This window comes from Macaca thibetana, chromosome 10, assembly GCF_024542745.1.
Source record: "Macaca thibetana thibetana isolate TM-01 chromosome 10, ASM2454274v1, whole genome shotgun sequence".
NCBI classification, from domain to species: domain Eukaryota; kingdom Metazoa; phylum Chordata; class Mammalia; order Primates; family Cercopithecidae; genus Macaca; species Macaca thibetana.
Genome location: NC_065587.1, coordinates 21,583,368 through 21,601,121, shown reverse-complemented (window position 1 = coordinate 21,601,121; position 17,754 = coordinate 21,583,368). Strand labels below are relative to the sequence as shown.

Sequence of the window (17,754 nt, the reverse complement as noted above, 5' to 3'; positions counted from 1 at the left end):
CCTCACTGGGTTCCCTGCTTCTCTCAGTGTCTCCAGCCCTTCCTTAGAAGCCAGACCAAGGTTTGTGGTGGTTTTTGTTGTGGCTGGAAATGGCCTTGCTCTCACCAAGGCTGGAGTGCAGTGGCACAATCAGCTTCAACTGAGCTCAAGCGATCTTCCCACCTCAGCCTCCTGAGTAGCTGGGACTACAGGTGTAGCACCCGGCTAATTTTTTTGATGCTTTTGTAGAGATCAGGTCTCACTGTTGCCCAGGCTGGGCTCAACTTGGGCTCAAGTGATCATCCCACCTTGGCCTCCCAGTGCTGGGATTATAGGCGTGAGCCACCACACTTGGCCCAAACCAGCTAGACACAGGAGGTCGTCTCCAGTCTCAAAACCATTTGGTGGCTCCAAGCATGCTTGCCATGCTTCAAAAGACCCCTGGGAGCCCAGTTGCCCTGCTCTGCCTTGCTCGCCAGTCCAGCACTGTTCCTCAAGGGGCCAAGGACGCTCTCACCTCAGCCTTGATGTGTCACAGCCAAGGTGCACACACACCTATGAGGCCCAAACTTGACTAGGGAATCACTGGGCCCCTGTGTCATGCCAGGCATTGCACTAAGTACCTCCATGTGTTTAATTCCTAATAACCTTCAAGGCAGGTAACACAGGACAGCCACACCTCAGCTGAGATGGGAACAGAGAGGTCAAGGGAGGACTTGCCATTGAGAGGCCGAGTTGAGCTAAGGGTCGTTGCCCTCCAGACCCCGCACACTCACCCTCCCACCACCCACTGTACACAGGCACCTGCTTCTGAAAGGAAGGGTGCTCTGACATGACCCGCATGCTGCCAGCGCTAAGGGAAGACAAGCAGCCTGCTCTGAAAGCTGCTGCTGCACAAGCATCCGTCAGACTCTGGCTGCATAGGCTCCCCAGGAGGACCCTTAGTCCCTACCTTGAGAGGGGTTTGTCACCGGCATTAAATAGCCCTGGTAGAGACGTTTACAGCAGATAAGTCTATTTTTGTCAGCCCAAAGAAACTTCTGGACTCCTCTGGGCACAGATGCCCTCAGGCAGCATGGATTCCGAGCCTGTCTCAAAGGCCTGCATGAAGCTGGCTGGTGCCAGGGCATGAAGGAGGTGGGCAGGGCAGATGACAGAGCAGGTCAAAAGGCTGGCATCTATCCCACACCCTGCTCAAACTCCTCAAAAGCACCTAGACTAAAAGTTTCCAACACAAACTTGAGGTCCCACGAGGCCATACGGCACAGGCCTGGGCAAAGGTGGTGGGGTCCATGGGGAGACTGATCTATGCCCGCAGGGAGTGGCTCCCCTGCTCGACGGGAAAGAGCACAGGGCTGCAGCAGCAGCTGTGGGGCCAACAGTGCAGTCTGTGACAGGGACGACAGCTGGTCCTCATGCTGTCCCCTCCTGCCCCACTCCTGACAGATCTGCTGGGCGTACGGCCGGCAGTGAGGACATTGTGATGTAGGCAGGTTGGAAAGAGCCCACTTGGGTTTTCCAATTTTGCGTCTTTCTTGTGGGGGGCACTGGAGGCAGCTCGGGGTCACCTGTCCCACAGCCAGAGCAGGAGCTGACCAGCTGCAGTCATTGGAGCTGAGCCCACACCTGGACACAGCAGCCGGAAGCCTCCTGTGAGTCCCTCCCTCATCCTGGGCTGTGCTCAGAGCCTCAGTCCAGGCTGGAGAACTTAGGAGTTCTAATCCAACCAGTGCCAGAGGTTCCTGGAGCTGCCTGGTAGCAGGGCTGTAGCCCACAATGCGAGTTTTGCTTGAAAGCTCCACAGCCATCGTCTGACCTCTAGCGGCAACCAAGGCCAAGCAGGCTGCTGGCTGGCACCCAGCAGTGGGTGCGAGAAACTGGCTATGTACCCTCTGGCCAAAGGCCAGAAGGAACCCATATGGGAGCCACAGCATTCTGTGCACAGAGGGGGGTGGCCTCAAGGATCTGTACAGATGGGCTTAGGGTCCCTATAGCCCAAACCTCCTGTGCCTCCAGCAGTTTCTGTGGTTTCTCTTGGTCCTGCAAGGAACAAGGGAGACCATGCAGAGGCTGAGGCTTTCCCAGACGTGGCCCCACGGGCCCTGGGCCACCATACGACAGAGGGAGTCAAAGCTAGGGTCCACCATGCCCTGGGCCAGGGGTCTGACCCCCCAGTGAGGTCTGCACCATAGCAACTACATGTCCTACAATCAGGTGGAGGCTGTGGTCTAGAACAGGCCTCTTATCACCGGCCACAGAGGGAGGAAGGAATCTTTTTTTTTTTTTTTTTTTTTTTTTTTTTTTTTTTTTTTTTGAGACGGAGTCTCGCGCTGTGTCACCCAGGCTGGAGTGCAGTGGCACGATCTCGGCTCACTGCCAGCTCCGCCTCCCAGGTTCACGCCATTCTCCTGCCTCCAGCTCCGCCTCCCAGGTTCACGCCATTCTCCTGCCTCAGCCTCCGAGTAGCTGGGACTACAGGCGCCCGCCACCACGCCCGGCTAGTTTTTTGTATTTTTAGTAGAGACGGAGTTTCACCATGTTAGCCAGGATGGTCTCGATCTCCTGACCTCGTGATCCACCCGCCTCGGCCTCCCAAAGTGCTGGGATTACAGGCTTGAGCCACCGCGCCCGGCCAGGAATCTCTTTATAATCCCTCCTCCCCAGAGAAGTGGACATGCTGAGCCGGGCCACACTGAGTTGGGTAGTGGTATTATCTTTCACAACCCCATGATGTGACTACTACTACTGTCCCATTCTACAGATGGTGCCACTGAGGCTCAGGGAGCTTCACTATCCCACCTAATGACCAATGACAGAGCCTGGGTTCAGTCCAACTTCACCCGTGTCCACAGCCCCAAAATGGAGCAAGGTAGGTATAAGCAGGAGTCAAATGCCTGCACAGCTGCTGGTTACACACATCCCGTGCCTTCTCTGGGCCTCAATTTCCCCAAATTGTAAAATGAGAACACCTAAGAGTATCATAGCTCATCGGGGTATTTTGAAGATGAAACTGTTAAGTGTCCACACCCTGATTCACCCCCACCCCAAACCTACAACCCTCCTCCACCTCCAGCAGCCCTCCCCTCCCCAGGTGTTAGCACCCCCGCCCTCCCAGTGCTCAGCCCTGGGAGTCGTCCTGGACCCCGTTCTCACACAACCAATCCACCAGCACATCAGCTCTCCCCTCACGATACAGCCAGAATCCAACACCCTCTCACCACCTGGTTTCCTCTGAGGCTCCAGCTCCTGCCTTGGCCAACCACAGCAGCCCCAGGGAATGTTAAGACCTAAGCCAACCACCCCTGCTCTAAATCATTCCATGGCTCCCATGTCCTTCAAAAGAGGCACAGCCCGCAAGGCCCTGCTTAACCAGCCCTGGGGTCTCTCTAATCTCTCTACCTCTTCCCTCACCCACCTCCCTGTATTCCAGCCTTAGCCACCTCCCCAGTCTTCTTGAGCATGCTGGACACATGCACACTTTGGGGCCTTTGCACTGACCATTCCCTCTCCCCCTCCAGATATCCCCGGGCTTCCTCCCTCATCTCCCTTCCTGATGAGGGATTTTAAGTTGCAGCCCCCCTCACACTCACACCCTCACCCAGCTCCCTCCCCGTCTCCCCTGCACCTCATCCCTGTCTCTGCCCTGAGGCTGCCTCCCTGCCACTGGGACAGCAGGCCCTGAGAGCTGGCACTGCTTGGTTCCCTGCTGTTTTGCTGTTGATTTCCAGTGCCCAAAGAGACCCAGCACACAGTAGGTGCCATGCAGGTGTCAGCCTTGAGGATTGTTAATTTCTGCCTTCCTCACTGGAGGAAGTGCCATGCCAGGCACTGAGGTGAGAAAACAACTTTGAAAAAGCCACACAGGCTCATGCCTATAATCCCAGCACTTTGGGAGGCAGGCGGATCGCCTGAGGTCAGGAGTTCGAGACCAATCTGGCCAACATGGTAAAACCCCATCTCTACTACAAATACAAAAAGCCGGATGTGGTGGCTCACGCCTGTAATCCCAGCTACTCGGGAGGCTGAGACAGAAGAATCGCTTGAACCTGGGAGGTGGAGGTTGCAGTGAGCCAAGATCTAGCCACTGCACTCCAGCCTGAGCAAGGGACAGAGTGAGACACTGTCTCAAAAAAAAGAAAAGAAAAAATCACAAGGACTCTGGGATGATGTCTGTGAGTGCCTGGCACCAAGAGGCCTGGCTAACAATAGGTGCTCAACCAATGCTGCTGATCTGTGGACCAGGGCGTCATCATAATCATGTTCAAATCCCGGCTCCACCAGCTGCTCTCCTGACGGTGCCCCGGTTGGGCATGAGCGTCCCTCACAGAGGTGGCACGCCAGTCCATTCAGGTCAAGGGCGCAGAGCAGTGTTGGTAGCACACAGTAGGAGATTTATTGGAGCTCTGAGCCTGGCTGTGGTCGGCGGCGCTTCCCTGCAGGCCGGCCCCGCCCGTGTAGCATGGCTGCCGCCCAGACCCGCCCGGCGTCCCGCCCAACCCAGCCGGCAGCAGCAGGGGGCAGGATTTCCCGCTGATCCCGGCGGTCTGTCCTCTGCAGTTTAAAAAGAGCCTAGTGGGGCTTAACCCTCCCGTGTCCGGCCGGCCTCCCATGCCCCCGTCCCCTGTTCTGTGCGGAACTCTGGCCTTGGCCATCTGCCTACTTCTCTAAGCCTCAGTATCCTCATCTGTAAAACCGGTTCCCCTCATCTCAAGGTCAAAACCGAGCATTCCGTGAGCACAAGGAGCCCTCAGTCACCAGGGCCATCCTCCCCTCCCCGCGGCGGTGCCGGTTATCTGGCCAGGGGAGATCCACCCGGGAGGAGGTGACTTCGCAGCGCCCAGCCGCTATCGCTTCCTGACTTCATCTTGGGAACAGGCCGTGCTGTGCGCCAGCCCGGGGAGCCCACCGTCCCGGGAGGCGGAGGATTAAAAGGTCCCAACCTCCTCCCCAGGGGATCAAAGAGGTTGGACGGGGCCCCGGGTACTAGGCTGGGTGGGGCTGGGGCGCCTGGGCCGGTCGCAGTTGTCTGGGGACCCTGGGGCCCTCTTCGTCGAGAGCGCTTGAAGACCCGGGATTCCCGGCCCGATCGCGTGGGGAGACCCCAGCTCTTCCCCTGTCTGCCCCGCCGACTGGGGAAAGGGGCGGCCCCTTTAAGAGCGCGCAGCCCCGCCCGCCCCCTCCGGGCCGGATCCGAATTCCAGGGAGGCGGGGCGGAGACGGCGGCGAGGAGGAGGCCGCGGCGCGGGACAGATCCAGCTGCGGCTCAGGCGGCGCCTCCCTGCGGCGGGCCCGGCCCGGCTCCGGCCCCCGCCGGGGCGATGCTCCCCGGAGCCGCGGGATGAGCCAGGTGAGCGCGGGGACCCCCAGCACTCCCTGCCTGGTGCGCATGGACGGGGGCGGAGGGCCGGGAAGCGACGTCCGCGGCCTCTGTTCCCCGGGGCTGTGTGACCTTGGGCGGCCCCGCGCCCTCTCTGGGCCCAGGCCCGAGCACCGGCGGGGCCTGCGGAGGCCGCTCTGAGGCCTGGCCCAGCTGGCACCGGCCTGGGGCGCTAGGGAGGCTTCTTGGAGGAGGCGGGGCCTGGCCGTGGCCCTGGATCGCCGAGACCGGCCACGCTGCGCCGCCTGGACGCCCGGGCTCCTCCACCCACAGCTCTGCGACCTTCACGAGCTCGGCCCTTTCTGCGCCTCAGTTTCCTCATCTGTAAAATGGAGATAATGCCTCCGCCTGCTCAGCCCTAGTGCGGTCGTGCTGTTACACTATTGCTGCTGCTATGTCGTTGTTAATGATGGCACAGCCCTTATGGAAGGGGGGCCAAGGAAGGTGCGGGGACCTTCCCGCAGGATGTGGGGTGGGCACCAGCCCTGAGCCATGCACATAACCCACTCTGAGGTCAGGACCTGGGTTCCCTTCGTGTCCTCTGGGGGCCCTAGCCGTTGCCTTCACTTCTCTAGGTCCCAGCCCTTCACAATGGGCACCTCCCTGCCTGAGAGGGAGGCCCCAGCCAAGCCCCAGTTTGCACCCCAAAAAGTCACACAGCAAACACTTAATGGACCTTAAGTTTATAAAAATTATCCCATAGAGTCCCATGAGGCAGGGAATGTTACTGTACCCATTTCGCAGATGAGGAAACTTGGAGCACCGACATTTCCCAGAGCCAACATGTAAACCAGGCATTTGCCCTGAGTGACAGACTGGTGCAGGTGGCCAGCAGCTTAGTTTGTACTGAGCCCTTACTGGGTCCCCACAGCGATCCTGACCTGTGTTCCTGCCTACAGTGACTCGGCCGGTCCGGGCATGGCGGACCCGGTGGCGGGCATCGCGGGCTCAGCGGCCAAGAGCGTGCGGCCATTTCGCTCCAGTGAGGCCTACGTGGAGGCCATGAAGGAGGACCTGGCCGAGTGGCTCAATGCCTTGTACGGCCTGGGTCTCCCGGGTGGTGGTGATGGCTTCCTGACGGGGCTGGCCACGGGCACGACCCTGTGCCAACATGCCAACGCCGTGACCGAGGCTGCCCGTGCATTGGCAGCTGCCCGACCGGCCCGAGGTGTGGCCTTCCAGGCACACAGTGTAGTGCCTGGCTCCTTCATGGCCCGCGACAACGTGGCCACCTTCATCGGCTGGTGCCGCACGGAGCTGGGTGTGCCGGAGGTGCTCATGTTTGAGACTGAGGACCTGGTGCTTCGCAAGAACGAGAAGAGCGTGGTGCTATGCCTGCTGGAGGTGGCACGGCGTGGGGCCCGCCTGGGCCTGCTCGCCCCACGCCTCGTGCAGTTCGAGCAGGAGATTGAGCGGGAGCTGCGTGCTGCACCCCCAGCCCCCAACGCCCCTGCTGCTGGGGAGGACACCACTGAAACCACCCCTGCACCAGGGACTCCTGCCCGTGCCCCCCGCATGACACCCAGCGACCTGCGCAACCTCGACGAGCTGGTGAGTCCCCCAGCACCAGGCGCCAGGGACCCGACAGCCCAGCTAGTGCCTGCGATCTGTCCCTGAACCTCCCAGGGTCCACCCTGCTATCTGCAGAACAGCCTGCCCCACAAAGAGTGCACATGTTGAGCACCAAATCAAGGAATGTATACCTGACCCCAAGGAAATGGGTAGCCCACAGTGAGGGAGGTGCTGGGGAGATGACGCAGCCCAGCCGGGCCTGGGACAGGATGCGGGCTCCTGGCACGATCCTCTCTCACTTTGTGTGCTAACTGTGCCTCAACTGAGCTTGTGCATTCCTTCTTCTGGGGGACTGCATGATTGGGGCGCCTCCTCGGTGCCCTCCCTGCACTTAGTCTTAGGCAGATGTGCCCAGAACCTCAGGGAGGCTCGAGGTTGAGTGGGTGCTGTGATGCTCAGTTGAGATGAGGCATGGAAAGCCCTGGGCAAGGTGCCTGCCACACAGTAGGTACCCTGGGGGGCTCTGCAGGTCTCCCCACTCCCCAGGCATCCTTGGGAAGCCTAGCCAGGTTGCTGCTATTGCTGGGATGGGGATCCTGTTTGGAGCTGCAGGATTCTAAGCATAGAAGGTGCCGGGCCCTGCCCCCAACTCTCTCCTCTCCCAGGATGTGGGTGGCCCCTGCCACCCCCAACGGCTGGACCAAGAGTTTCCTTCTTATCAGAAGGTCAGGACTACAATGTGCCTGCCTGGGAGGCGGATAGCGGATGGCAGTGGGCAGAGCCTGGGGCCCCACCCCCTGTCCTGGGCCAGGGTCACTCAAGGCTCCACCTGCTTATTTCCTTTGGCGGCACCACTGCCGCTGTGGGCAGGGAGGCGGGCAGGGCTGCCCACATAGCCAGCTTGGCAGCTCTGGCTCTGGTGGGGCGCTTTATGTGGTGCGTGCTCACCCAGCCAGTGGCCTGTGTGTCCCACGTGTCTGTGGTACCCCTCCGCATCAGTGCCCACCCAGGGGCATGGGGCCCCTTGCGCCTGTGTCCTATAGCCCGCCTGGCCTTCCTGTGGGCCCCAGCCTTCTTGTCTGGGAAGTGGGTGAAGGGGGAGTGAGGACAGGCTCTGGGGTTTCCCCAGCTCTAGGAGCTGTGGGATGTTCCTCACCGGGTCTCAGACCATGGCGTGACCACAGCCCCATCATCTCATCCTGGGAGCTCCCTGGGCCCAGAGAGCCAAGAAGGGGGAGCTGGTAAAAGGCTGGGCGTGGTGGCTCACGCCTGTAATCCAGCACTTTGGGAGGCCGAGGTGGGTGGATCACCTGAGGTCAGGAGTTCGAGACCAGCCTGGCCAACATGGAGAAACCCCATCTCTACTAAAAATACAAAATTAGCCAGGCGTGGTAGCACATGCCTGTAATCCCAGCCGCTCGGGAGGCTGTGGCAGGGGAATTGCTGGAACCTGGAAGGCAGAGGTTGCAGTTAGCAGAGATCACAACGTTGCACTCCAGCCTGGGCAACAAGAGTGAAACTCTGTCTCAAAAAAAAAAAAAAAAAAAAAAAGAAAAGGTTGGTCATGTGTAGAAGCTGTACCCCATCTGGGGTAACACTGCCTCCATCCACTTCCCTGGAAGGCCTGACTTCCTCCTGATCCTGGAATGGCTGACATTAAGCCCCAGGAAGAGGACTTGACCTCTGACCCCTACCCTCTCTCTGGCCTCAGGTGAGGGAGATCCTGGGCCGCTGCACCTGCCCCGACCAGTTCCCCATGATCAAGGTCTCGGAGGGGAAGTACCGTGTGGGGGACTCGAGCCTGCTCATCTTTGTGCGGGTAAGGGCCAGGGGCCCCTCTAGTGGGCAGCAGCCAAGGTGGTGGGCTGCCGGGCACCCGGGGCACAGCCATGACCTGCCCACGCCTGCAGGTGCTGAGGAGCCACGTGATGGTGCGAGTGGGTGGTGGCTGGGACACGCTGGAGCATTACCTGGACAAGCACGACCCGTGCCGCTGCTCCTCCACCGGTCAGTGCTGCGGTGGGGCTGGGGGTGGATGGGCAGGGGACTCGCTTGTGTGGCTACGTCCCTCACATGCTGCCTGTCCTCTCTCCCTGCAGCTCATCGCCCACCCCAGCCGAGGGTCCGTACCTTTTCTCCGCAGAGGGTGTCGCCCATTCCCAGTCCCCGCCCTGCTAGCCCAGTTCCCGGGAGTGAGCGTCGGGGCTCCCGACCTGAGATGACTCCCCTTAGCTTACGAAGCACAAAGGAGGGGCCTGAGACCCCGCCCAGGTGAGATGCAGGAGGACGAGGGGTGAGGGTCCAGAGGGTTGGGGGGCGTCAGCCCTGGCCTGCATGACGGGTTGCCTGTGCGCCAGAGTGACTCACACCCTGGGAAAAGTTCCCGTGGGTGGGGGCGGGCCTAGCTTCCCATCTCCATGGCAACACAACCAAACCAACAACACAGCTGGGGCGGGCCCTGTGGCTGGGCGGCAGCCAGTCCAGCTCTTGCTTCCTCTGGCCCGTTCTGGGAAGGGGGGTGTCTAGAGCCCAGGAAACTTCTTCTTCCGTGGCTTTTGGGGCCCTGGGTGGCTGGAGGAAGCTGCTCACTTCTCCCTGGAAGTCCCCAGGACAGACCGATGCCCCTGACAGCCCCGTCCACCAGCCACATACCCTGCTGTTCCTCTCCCTGCCTGTTCTGCATGCCAGTCCTTCCGTGGTACCCCATTTGTCTCTCTTGTCCCCCTGCCCCAGGCCCCGGGATCAGCTGCCCCCCCATCCCCGCTCCCGCCGCTACTCCGGGGACAGTGACTCCTCAGCCTCCTCCGCCCAGAGCGGCCCCCTTGGTACCCGCAGTGATGACACAGGCACTGGCCCCCGGAGGGAGCGACCCAGCCGGCGGCTGACCACAGGCACCCCGGCCTCTCCGAGACGGCCTCCTGCCCTGCGCAGCCAGTCCCGAGACCGGCTGGATCGGGGCCGGCCCCGGGGGGCCCCAGGAGGCAGGGGAGCCCAGTTGTCAGCCCCCAGCCCTGCCCGGCGGGCCCGGAGCCAGAGCCGCGAGGAGCAGGCTGTGCTGCTTGTGCGCAGGGATCGAGACGGGCAGCACTCATGGGTGCCAAGGGGCAGGGGCACTGGGGGCTCGGGCAGGAGCACCCCCCAGACTCCCCGTGCCCGCAGCCCTGCAGCACCCCGGCTTTCACGGGTCTCCAGCCCCAGTCCAGAGTTGGGCACCACACCGGCCAGCATCTTCCGCACACCCCTGCAGCTCGACCCGCAGCAGGAGCAGCAGCTGTTTCGGCGCCTGGAAGAGGAGTTCCTGGCCAATGCCCGGGCTCTTGAGGCTGTTGCTAGCGTGACCCCCACTGGACCAGCCCCTGACCCAGCTCGGGCCCCTGACCCTCCAGCTCCTGACTCTGCCTACTGTTCCTCCAGTTCCTCCTCTTCGTCCCTCAGCGTCCTGGGTGGCAAATGTGGCCAACCTGGGGACTCTGGCCGGACGGCCAATGGCCTGCCTGGGCCGCGAAGCCAAGCCCTTTCCAGCTCTTCCGATGAAGGCAGCCCCTGCCCTGGCATGGGGGGGCCACTAGATGCACCTGGGAGCTCCCTGGCTGGCCCCGAACCCTTGAGGACCTGGGCACGGGGTCGGATGGACACACAGCCAGACCGTAAACCCTCACGCATCCCCACGCCTCGGGGCCCCCGCCGCCCCTCCGGACCCGCAGAGCTTGGGACCTGGCATGCCCTGCACTCAGTCACCCCAAGGGCTGAGCCAGATTCTTGGATGTGATGGACCAGCTCACTGTCCCCAGACCCCATCCCTTCTCCTTTTCCTTTGTGGCCTTAACCCCTCTGCATCAGGGAGCCCCCTCTGCCTCTTGAGTACCAGACCTCATGGGACCAGACCCTTTGGGACCACATGGCACAATGGGACCTCTGTTGTACATTCCGATTGGGGGATGAGCGTTGCTATTTAATTACTAATATTATTGAATGCCTTAGAGGAGGCCGGGCCAGCCCGGTGTCCTGAAGACCTGTGGCCCAGCAGAGCCTCTGACAGTAAAGTTTTGCTCCAGCCACCTGTCTGTTTCTTGGGGACTCCGCGTTGGGGCCGTTCAGACCTTTTCGAGGACCCTGAAGTTAACTGCCTGGAGGTCAAGCCTGGCAGCTCTGACCTCTAGATTTAAAGCGTTATCCCGCCCAGCCCAGAAATCCCAGGTGCACTCAATTATTTTCTCGTTTATTATCCTGCGATAGGAGTGGCATAAAGAATATGTCCAGTGAAGCTCCAGGAGCAGGCCTCGCGTTTCCAAATTCATAGCCAAGTCCTTTCCATCCAGTGGGATTGTGACCCACTGAGGTCCCAGAAAGGACTGGTCATCTCCAATGGAGCTTGGGACCTGGTTGGGTCCAATGAGGTTCAAAAAGAGGCCCGTCGCTTAGGCCTCATCCAATCAGGGCAGAGATTGCCCTGTCCAGTCCCAGTGAAGTTGGGCGATCCTGTCCAATCCACGTCCCGGGTTGTCCCAGTCACAAGGTGGGGCCCATGGATGGCACTGTCCAATTGGGTCACATGAGGCTGCAGCGCGCTGGATGCAGCGCCCCCTGCAGGCGCAGGGCCGGGTGTGCAGGGCGCGCGCGCACCAGAGCGCAGCGCAGCAGCTCGCGGAAGAGACGCAGCACGTGCCAGTTGTACTTGGCCGAGCACTCGAGGTAGCCGCAGCGCCAGCCCCTGCGCACCAGGGCGGCCAGCGCGCGCCGCGGTCCGAAGCGCAGCCGCTGCCTGTCTCGCTTGTTGCCTACCACCAGGATGGGCGCTTCGGGCGCGCCCGCCGGCCTGGGGGCCGAATGGAGATGAGAGACGCGGTGCCGGGGACCCCACGGCCGGAGAATTCCCCCAGTGGGTATACACACGCAGGCGCATTCCCTTCCTACAGCCAGAGGCCCTCCCCGAACTCCAGGCCCATGTGGGCAAAAGAGCACATACAGCTGAAGACCTTCCCACGGGCGAAGGCCTAAGACCCGGCCCACGACGTTGGGAGACCCTACACACTCCCCTCAGGCAAAGGCCGGGCCAGACCTGCCCTAGCTCCCCACCGCCAGACCTGCCGCGCCCCCACCTGGTCTCCGCGATGCGCTGCCGCAGGGCCTTCACGTAGTCGAAACTGTCCGGGCTGCAGATGTCGTAGACCAGCACGAAGGCGTCCGTGTCCTGCAAGCTCCAGTCCTTAGGGTCTGGCCACTCCTGGGGACAGGAGGCCAGGGTTTGCGGAAGCCTCCTTTCCACTCTCCCGCTCTCGAACCCTCTGCAGGGGTCTGGACGCTAAACCTAGTTCATCCTCAGGCCAACATCACCTCCATCCAGCCCTCTGCGCCCCTCCCCCAAGTTTCCCGGGCCCTGTCTCCTTATGACCACCAGGGTAAAATTTTCCAAATCGTGCCTGGAGCCTGTCAGCCACCCTCCTACATCCTTGGTCTCCCCTCTGTTTACCCAGAATCTTCCTCTTTTCAGCTTTCCCCAACTCGGCTCAGGCCACTCTCCTCCCTAGATGCCTTCAGTGCTTACCACTGCCTCTAAGACTAATTCCAAAGCCCGTGGCCGCCCGGAGCCCCGTGGTCCACCACGCCCCCACGTTGTCAGCTGTAACCGTTTATACCCCTGGCGTAAGCACCTGCTGGTCTTTCCACCTGCTATGCTTTTGCCACTCCCTTTACTCAGAACTTCACTCGGTCTTCCAGGTTCAGCTCAAATGCCACCCCCTCCAGGAAGCCCTGCTTAATCCTGTCTGCTCTTTCTTCTTCACTGCTCTAGGGTCGGAGGTCTGTCCTTTACTTAACGAGCCTTCGCTCCAGGGCACAGGAATGAGGGGGCAGAGAATGAACCCCTCCACCAGCCCCCGTAGTAAGTACACCCCTACTCCTGACCCCAGTCTCTCCCATTGTAACTCTGCTCAAGGCCCCAAACACAAAACGCCACACTCGCGGAAAGGCACCGCTATGCACCACCACGAGCTGCTCCACACCCCCCAGCCGAGGCAGGCAAAGGTGGAGTCGCTCTCAGGAGCAAGGGAACGCCCCTGGGCAAAATCGCCCTGCCTCCAGCCTGGGCTTGGGAGTCTCCATGTCGGCGGGAAGGGCTGAAACTCAACTATCCCAGGAAGCACACACATCCCTCCATACCGGAGCACAGCCAGGCGCCCGAGGCCTCCACGCGGACACGCACGTGTGCACCGAGCACGCACACCTCTCACGCTGTCACACGCCCCTGCCCGCTCCTCGAGCCGCTACCTCCGGACCCCCAGGGCTCGAGCCGGGGCCAGCGACGTCGCCGTCGCGGATGCTTAAGTCGTAGACGGCGCCGTCGAGCAGCACCGCGGGTCGGTAGAGGCGCGGCCCGTCCGTGGGCCGGTGGCGCTCGGGGTAGTCACCGAACAGGAACTGGCGGATGATGGCCGTCTTGCCCACGCCCGGGGCGCCTAGAACGGCCACCCGCAGGCTGCCCCCCATGGCCGGCCGGCGCTGCCGCTCTCCGCTCTGGAAAGCCTCATGGGCCGGCGCCGCGCCGTGCGCCCCCCGGCCGTGCGCCCCGCGCGCCCTGCCCGGTGCGCCCCGGCCCCGCCGCGCTTCTCGTCGACCCCGGAACACGGAGACCGGAGAGGGCAGGCCCGAGGCCGGAGCTGGCGGCGGGAGGGCGGACAGACAACGGAGTGGGCAGACAGGTGGCGGACTCGCGAGCGGCTCGGGCGGGTGCCGAAGCTCGGGAGAGAGCAGACCCGGAGCGGCGCTCAGACACTGCCTCCGCCCCGCAGCGCCAACCCAGGCGCCGGCGGCCGCGCGGGGCCCCGAAGTCCGCCCTCCTCGCGGCACGGGTCCCGCAGCGGTGCGGGGCGCGGGGGGCAGCAGTGCCTCCCGAAGCCTCTGTGTCTCTGTCCTTCTCTCGCTTCCGCGCCTGGAGTCGCCGCCCCAGCCGGCGGCGCGAGCGAGCGGGGCCTCCCGGAGGCGGCGATGAGGTAACCGCCCGCCCCTCCCACCTTCCCCCACCGCCCAGAACGCCCCTCCCAGGAAGGGTTGCAGGAAGGTGACTGGGGGACAGAGATGCCGGAGAGAGCCCACCCCTCCCTTACCCCCTCCGCGTGTCCCGCTCCTCTCACTCGCTCCAAAATAGAAGCCCCTTTCCACCCACGGCCACGGCCACGGCCGCGGCCGCTCTTCCAAACACTGCTCGCCCCCACGCTGGCACCCGACAAGCCCCGGCCCCGGGGTCAGGCCGCCCAGGGTCCGAATTGGGGGGGCGGCTGTGTGACCTTGGGCGAATCGCCGCACTGCGCTGGGTCTGTGCTCCGCATCCATCACAGGCAGACTCCTCAAGAGGCTCCGACCTTTTCTTGAGAGCCTACTATGTGCCAGGCCCTTTACTAAGCTATTACCTACGTGATTCTCGAACCGACAGCCTCAGCCTGGCATCGCTGGTTGAGAGAAGAGGAAACAGGCCCCAGAGGGGAATCTGCAAGGTTAGAAGGGCAGTGGGGGGGCCCTTGAAGTCTCCTCTGAGGTCCCTCCTACCTTCCTCCTGCCCACGGGGGTAAATGGCCCACACTAGACAATATTCAAACGGCCGTCCTCGAGGGGAAGTGGGGACAGAGGGTGCCGAGACCACAGCGGCTTAGCCCCAGATCCCTGTCCCAACAAGGCTGGAGGTGACTAAATAAAGATCCAGAAATTGGCCCACTCCACCGCCCTCACTGCTAAGGTCACGTTTCCTGCGTGACTTGCAACCCGTAGGTCCCCTCAAAGGGGTGCAACCTCTTCAAAACAGGCGCCCAGAGCCCAAGTTCCCCTTCCTGGAGCTAGTGGAGAAGCTCCTGCCCCATCACAGCTTGGAAAGCCTAGGTTAGCCCAACCCCCCATCCTCCGCCTCTGCTCTCCTCCCCGCTGTGTGGGGCTCCCACATCTCTGACCTGCAAATGACAATGCTCAAGAAATGGCCGCAATGCACAGATACCTCCGCACTAAGGAGTTCATTTATTCATCCCCTCAACAAATATTCCAAATCTTATTGCTTGTCAGGAGGCTGAAATGGATTTAAAAAACAGAAAACAGAAAAAAAAAAAAGTTCTGCTTTGGAAGAGAGGGTTCTAGAACACATGAGATCTAGGGACTGTCAAAGCACAGACAATGTACCCACCCCACCCCAGGGGAGGTAGAAGAGCTAAATCCTGAAGCGGGAGGAGGCACATCCTCCAGGGAGCCTGTCCATGATGACAACCAGAAAGTGTCTCCAGAACAATGGCTGTGCTTTCATCCTCTCATGAACCGGATCAGGGACTGGGATCTGCTTTCACTCCTCTCCTCAGCCACTAGGGAGCTCAGAACCACCTCTGTCCAGTGTTCCAGGTCTTCTAGCTCAGTGAGTGGGGACTGCTGCCTTCATCTTTCTTTCCTACCATGATTTTTCCTTTCATTTGATGTCCTCTTTCACATTGTAACTTTTCAGACTTCTGGGTTTTGTTGTTGTTGTTTGAGATAAGGTCTTGCTCTGTCACCCAAGTTGGAGTGCAGTGGTGTCATCATAGCTCACTGCATCCTCAACCCCCTGGGTTCAAGTGATCCTCCTTGCCTCAGCCTCTCAAATAGCTGGGACTGCAGGTGCATGCTATGACATCTAGCTAATTTGTTTATTTTTACTTTTTGTAGAGGCAGAATCTCACTATGTTGCCTAGGCTGCTCTTGAACTCCTGGCTTAAGCGATCCTCCCTCCTCAGCCTCCAAAAGTGCTGGGATTACAGGCGTGAGCCACCACATCCAGCCAAACTTCTGAGTTTTTGACTTTTCAGGCTTCCGGGTTTTGTGAGCTGCTTCAATTCCTTTGGGGAACAAGGCAAGGAGTAAATAACAAGGCACTCAGCAACACAACAACAAAACCCAGAAGTCTGAAAAGTTGACACTAGGACAGTCTTGTTTGTTTTGAGATGGAGTCTCGCTCTGTCACCCAGGCTGGAGTGCAGGGGTGCGATCTTGGCTTACTGCAACCTCTACCTCCTGGGTTTAAGCAATTCTCCTGTCTCAGCCTCAAGAGTAGCTGGGACTACAGGCACACACCACCACCCCGGCTAATTTTTGTATTTTTTAGTAGAGACAGGGTTTCACCATATTGGTCAGGCTGGTCTCGAACTGCTGACCTCAGGTGATCCAACCGCCTCAGCCTCCCAAAGTGCTGGGGTCTCAGGCTTGAGCCACCGTGCCTGGCCAGGACAGTCTTTTGTAAGCTCTTCTCAATGCTAGGCGCACTCCCGCCCACCCCTGGGTATTCTTTCTCTGGAAAACCTTCCTTGCTTCTCCTTCTGACACTGCAAACAGAGCTGTGTGTGAGGCATCTCTGGCTCCCAGTATGTGTTTTTGGATGGCGAGGGGAAGGGGCACTGTGGACTGGGAACGTCCTAAGGCTCCCATGAAGCCCTGTAAACCCCACAGCATACCATGTTCCCTAGGAGACTCTCACAGAAGTATTCCTAGCAGCAGTGCCCCTTTATCAAGCGCCTGCGATGTGCCAAGCCTGACCCACAGCTTCGCACTCACTGAGGCTCCCAGGGATGCCATGATTGGGCCACAGTTGCCCAGCAGGAAAATGGCAGCACAGGGGCCGGAACCCAGGCTCTTGGGTTCCAGAGTCCGGCTTTCTGAGAAGCCTGGCTTCATCTGGACTCAGAGCGTTCTCAGGAAGTGCTCAACTGGAGCTCAACCCCCAGTGACCACTCAGCCCCTTGTGGGGAGGGGCTTGGGGGAGGTCTCTAGGCCTCGTGGAGCCCCCCATCCACAGGGGCTGAGCTGAACCCTAGTGGGAGTGTGCAGCCCTGTGCCAGGCTTCCCAAAGACCAGCAGGCTGGGGGACTCAAGCTGCCTGTCTGCCTGGGATGTGGATTTCAGGGTTCTCTCATCAGTCCCCTCACTCCTTCCCCAAGGAAAGGCTGCGGGGCTTCTGCCTGCTGCCCCCCTCCAATCCCTATTCTCCAGGGGCCTCCCGGGCACTCCTTGAATGCCCCTATCCAGGGCTCCAGGGACTACCTGCCAACCATGCACGCATCTGCTCCTTCAGCAGAGGACACTGGCACTAGGCACACAGTGGCCAAGGTGGTCCTGCCTACCCTCTGTGGCAGGGAGAAAGAGACAGACACGCAGCTAGGCAGGGCCAGGTGAAGACAGGCGCTCTGGGCCGGTTCAGGCCTGGGGAGATGAGGAGGCCTAGGGGAAGCACCAGCCCAGCGGCAGTTGAGGGGCTTATACTGAGCCCCAAAGGATCAAGCCACAGATGGTGGGGAGGGCTGGGCAGGGGCAGGCACCAGGTGGGGAATTCTACTTTCTCCAGTTCATTGCCCACAGGCTCCTAACACCAGCCACCTGGCCTTCACCCATGTGCTTCTTCCCAGCTGGGCCTGATTCCGGCCCATCCCTGGAGTCAGGCACCCCAGACTTCATCCAGCTCCCAGCGGGTGTTTGTTCTGGACTCCTTTGCAGGGCCACACCAGTGACCACTAATTATGGTCTGTCCTGGCCATGAATCATGGCTCCACACCACCAGTAACTCACCTCCTGGAGCCACGAATGGGGGGATCCTCCACAGCTCACATGCTTGGGGTACAGTGGGGGGACATCCTCATGATGAATCTCACTGATCACAGCCAGGCAGCCTCTTGAGGGCTGGGCTGGTCTTCCAGCCATCAGGATACAAGGAGGCTGGGCAGGGCTGGGCTTCCAAGCCTCTGAAAGTTTCTTCTCTTGGATTTGAAACCTCCTTCCAGAACTGTGTCATCTGTGCAAGTTACTTACGTTCTCTGCACCTCGGGCTGGGGTGCAGTGGCTGACACCTGTAATTCCAGCACCTTGGGGAGGCCAAGGCTGGAGGATCGCTT

The 17,754-nt window shown here is 60.7% G+C and overlaps 2 protein-coding genes across 2 annotated transcripts; one reads left to right on the top strand and one right to left on the bottom strand.

Annotated features, from left to right (window-relative positions):
• The first annotated feature begins 4,784 nt into the window (after positions 1 to 4,784).
• GAS2L1 (growth arrest specific 2 like 1) lies at positions 4,785 to 10,924 on the top strand. The gene is made up of 6 exons (XM_050806804.1): positions 4,785 to 5,326; positions 6,256 to 6,907; positions 8,580 to 8,687; positions 8,779 to 8,875; positions 8,968 to 9,139; positions 9,602 to 10,924. The coding sequence occupies exons 2-6, from the start codon at positions 6,275 to 6,277 to the stop codon at positions 10,635 to 10,637; spliced, it is 2,046 nt and encodes a 681-aa protein (XP_050662761.1). The 5' UTR covers positions 4,785 to 5,326; positions 6,256 to 6,274; the 3' UTR covers positions 10,638 to 10,924.
• Positions 10,925 to 11,073: 149 nt separating this feature from the next.
• RASL10A (RAS like family 10 member A) lies at positions 11,074 to 14,559 on the bottom strand. Its single transcript, XM_050806817.1, has 3 exons — positions 13,136 to 14,559; positions 11,968 to 12,092; positions 11,074 to 11,684 (listed from the first exon to the last, which is right to left on the bottom strand). Exons 1-3 carry the CDS (start codon positions 14,195 to 14,197, stop codon positions 11,417 to 11,419), a joined length of 1,455 nt encoding a protein of 484 aa, XP_050662774.1. The 5' UTR covers positions 14,198 to 14,559; the 3' UTR covers positions 11,074 to 11,416.
• Between the last annotated feature and the right edge of the window lie 3,195 nt (positions 14,560 to 17,754).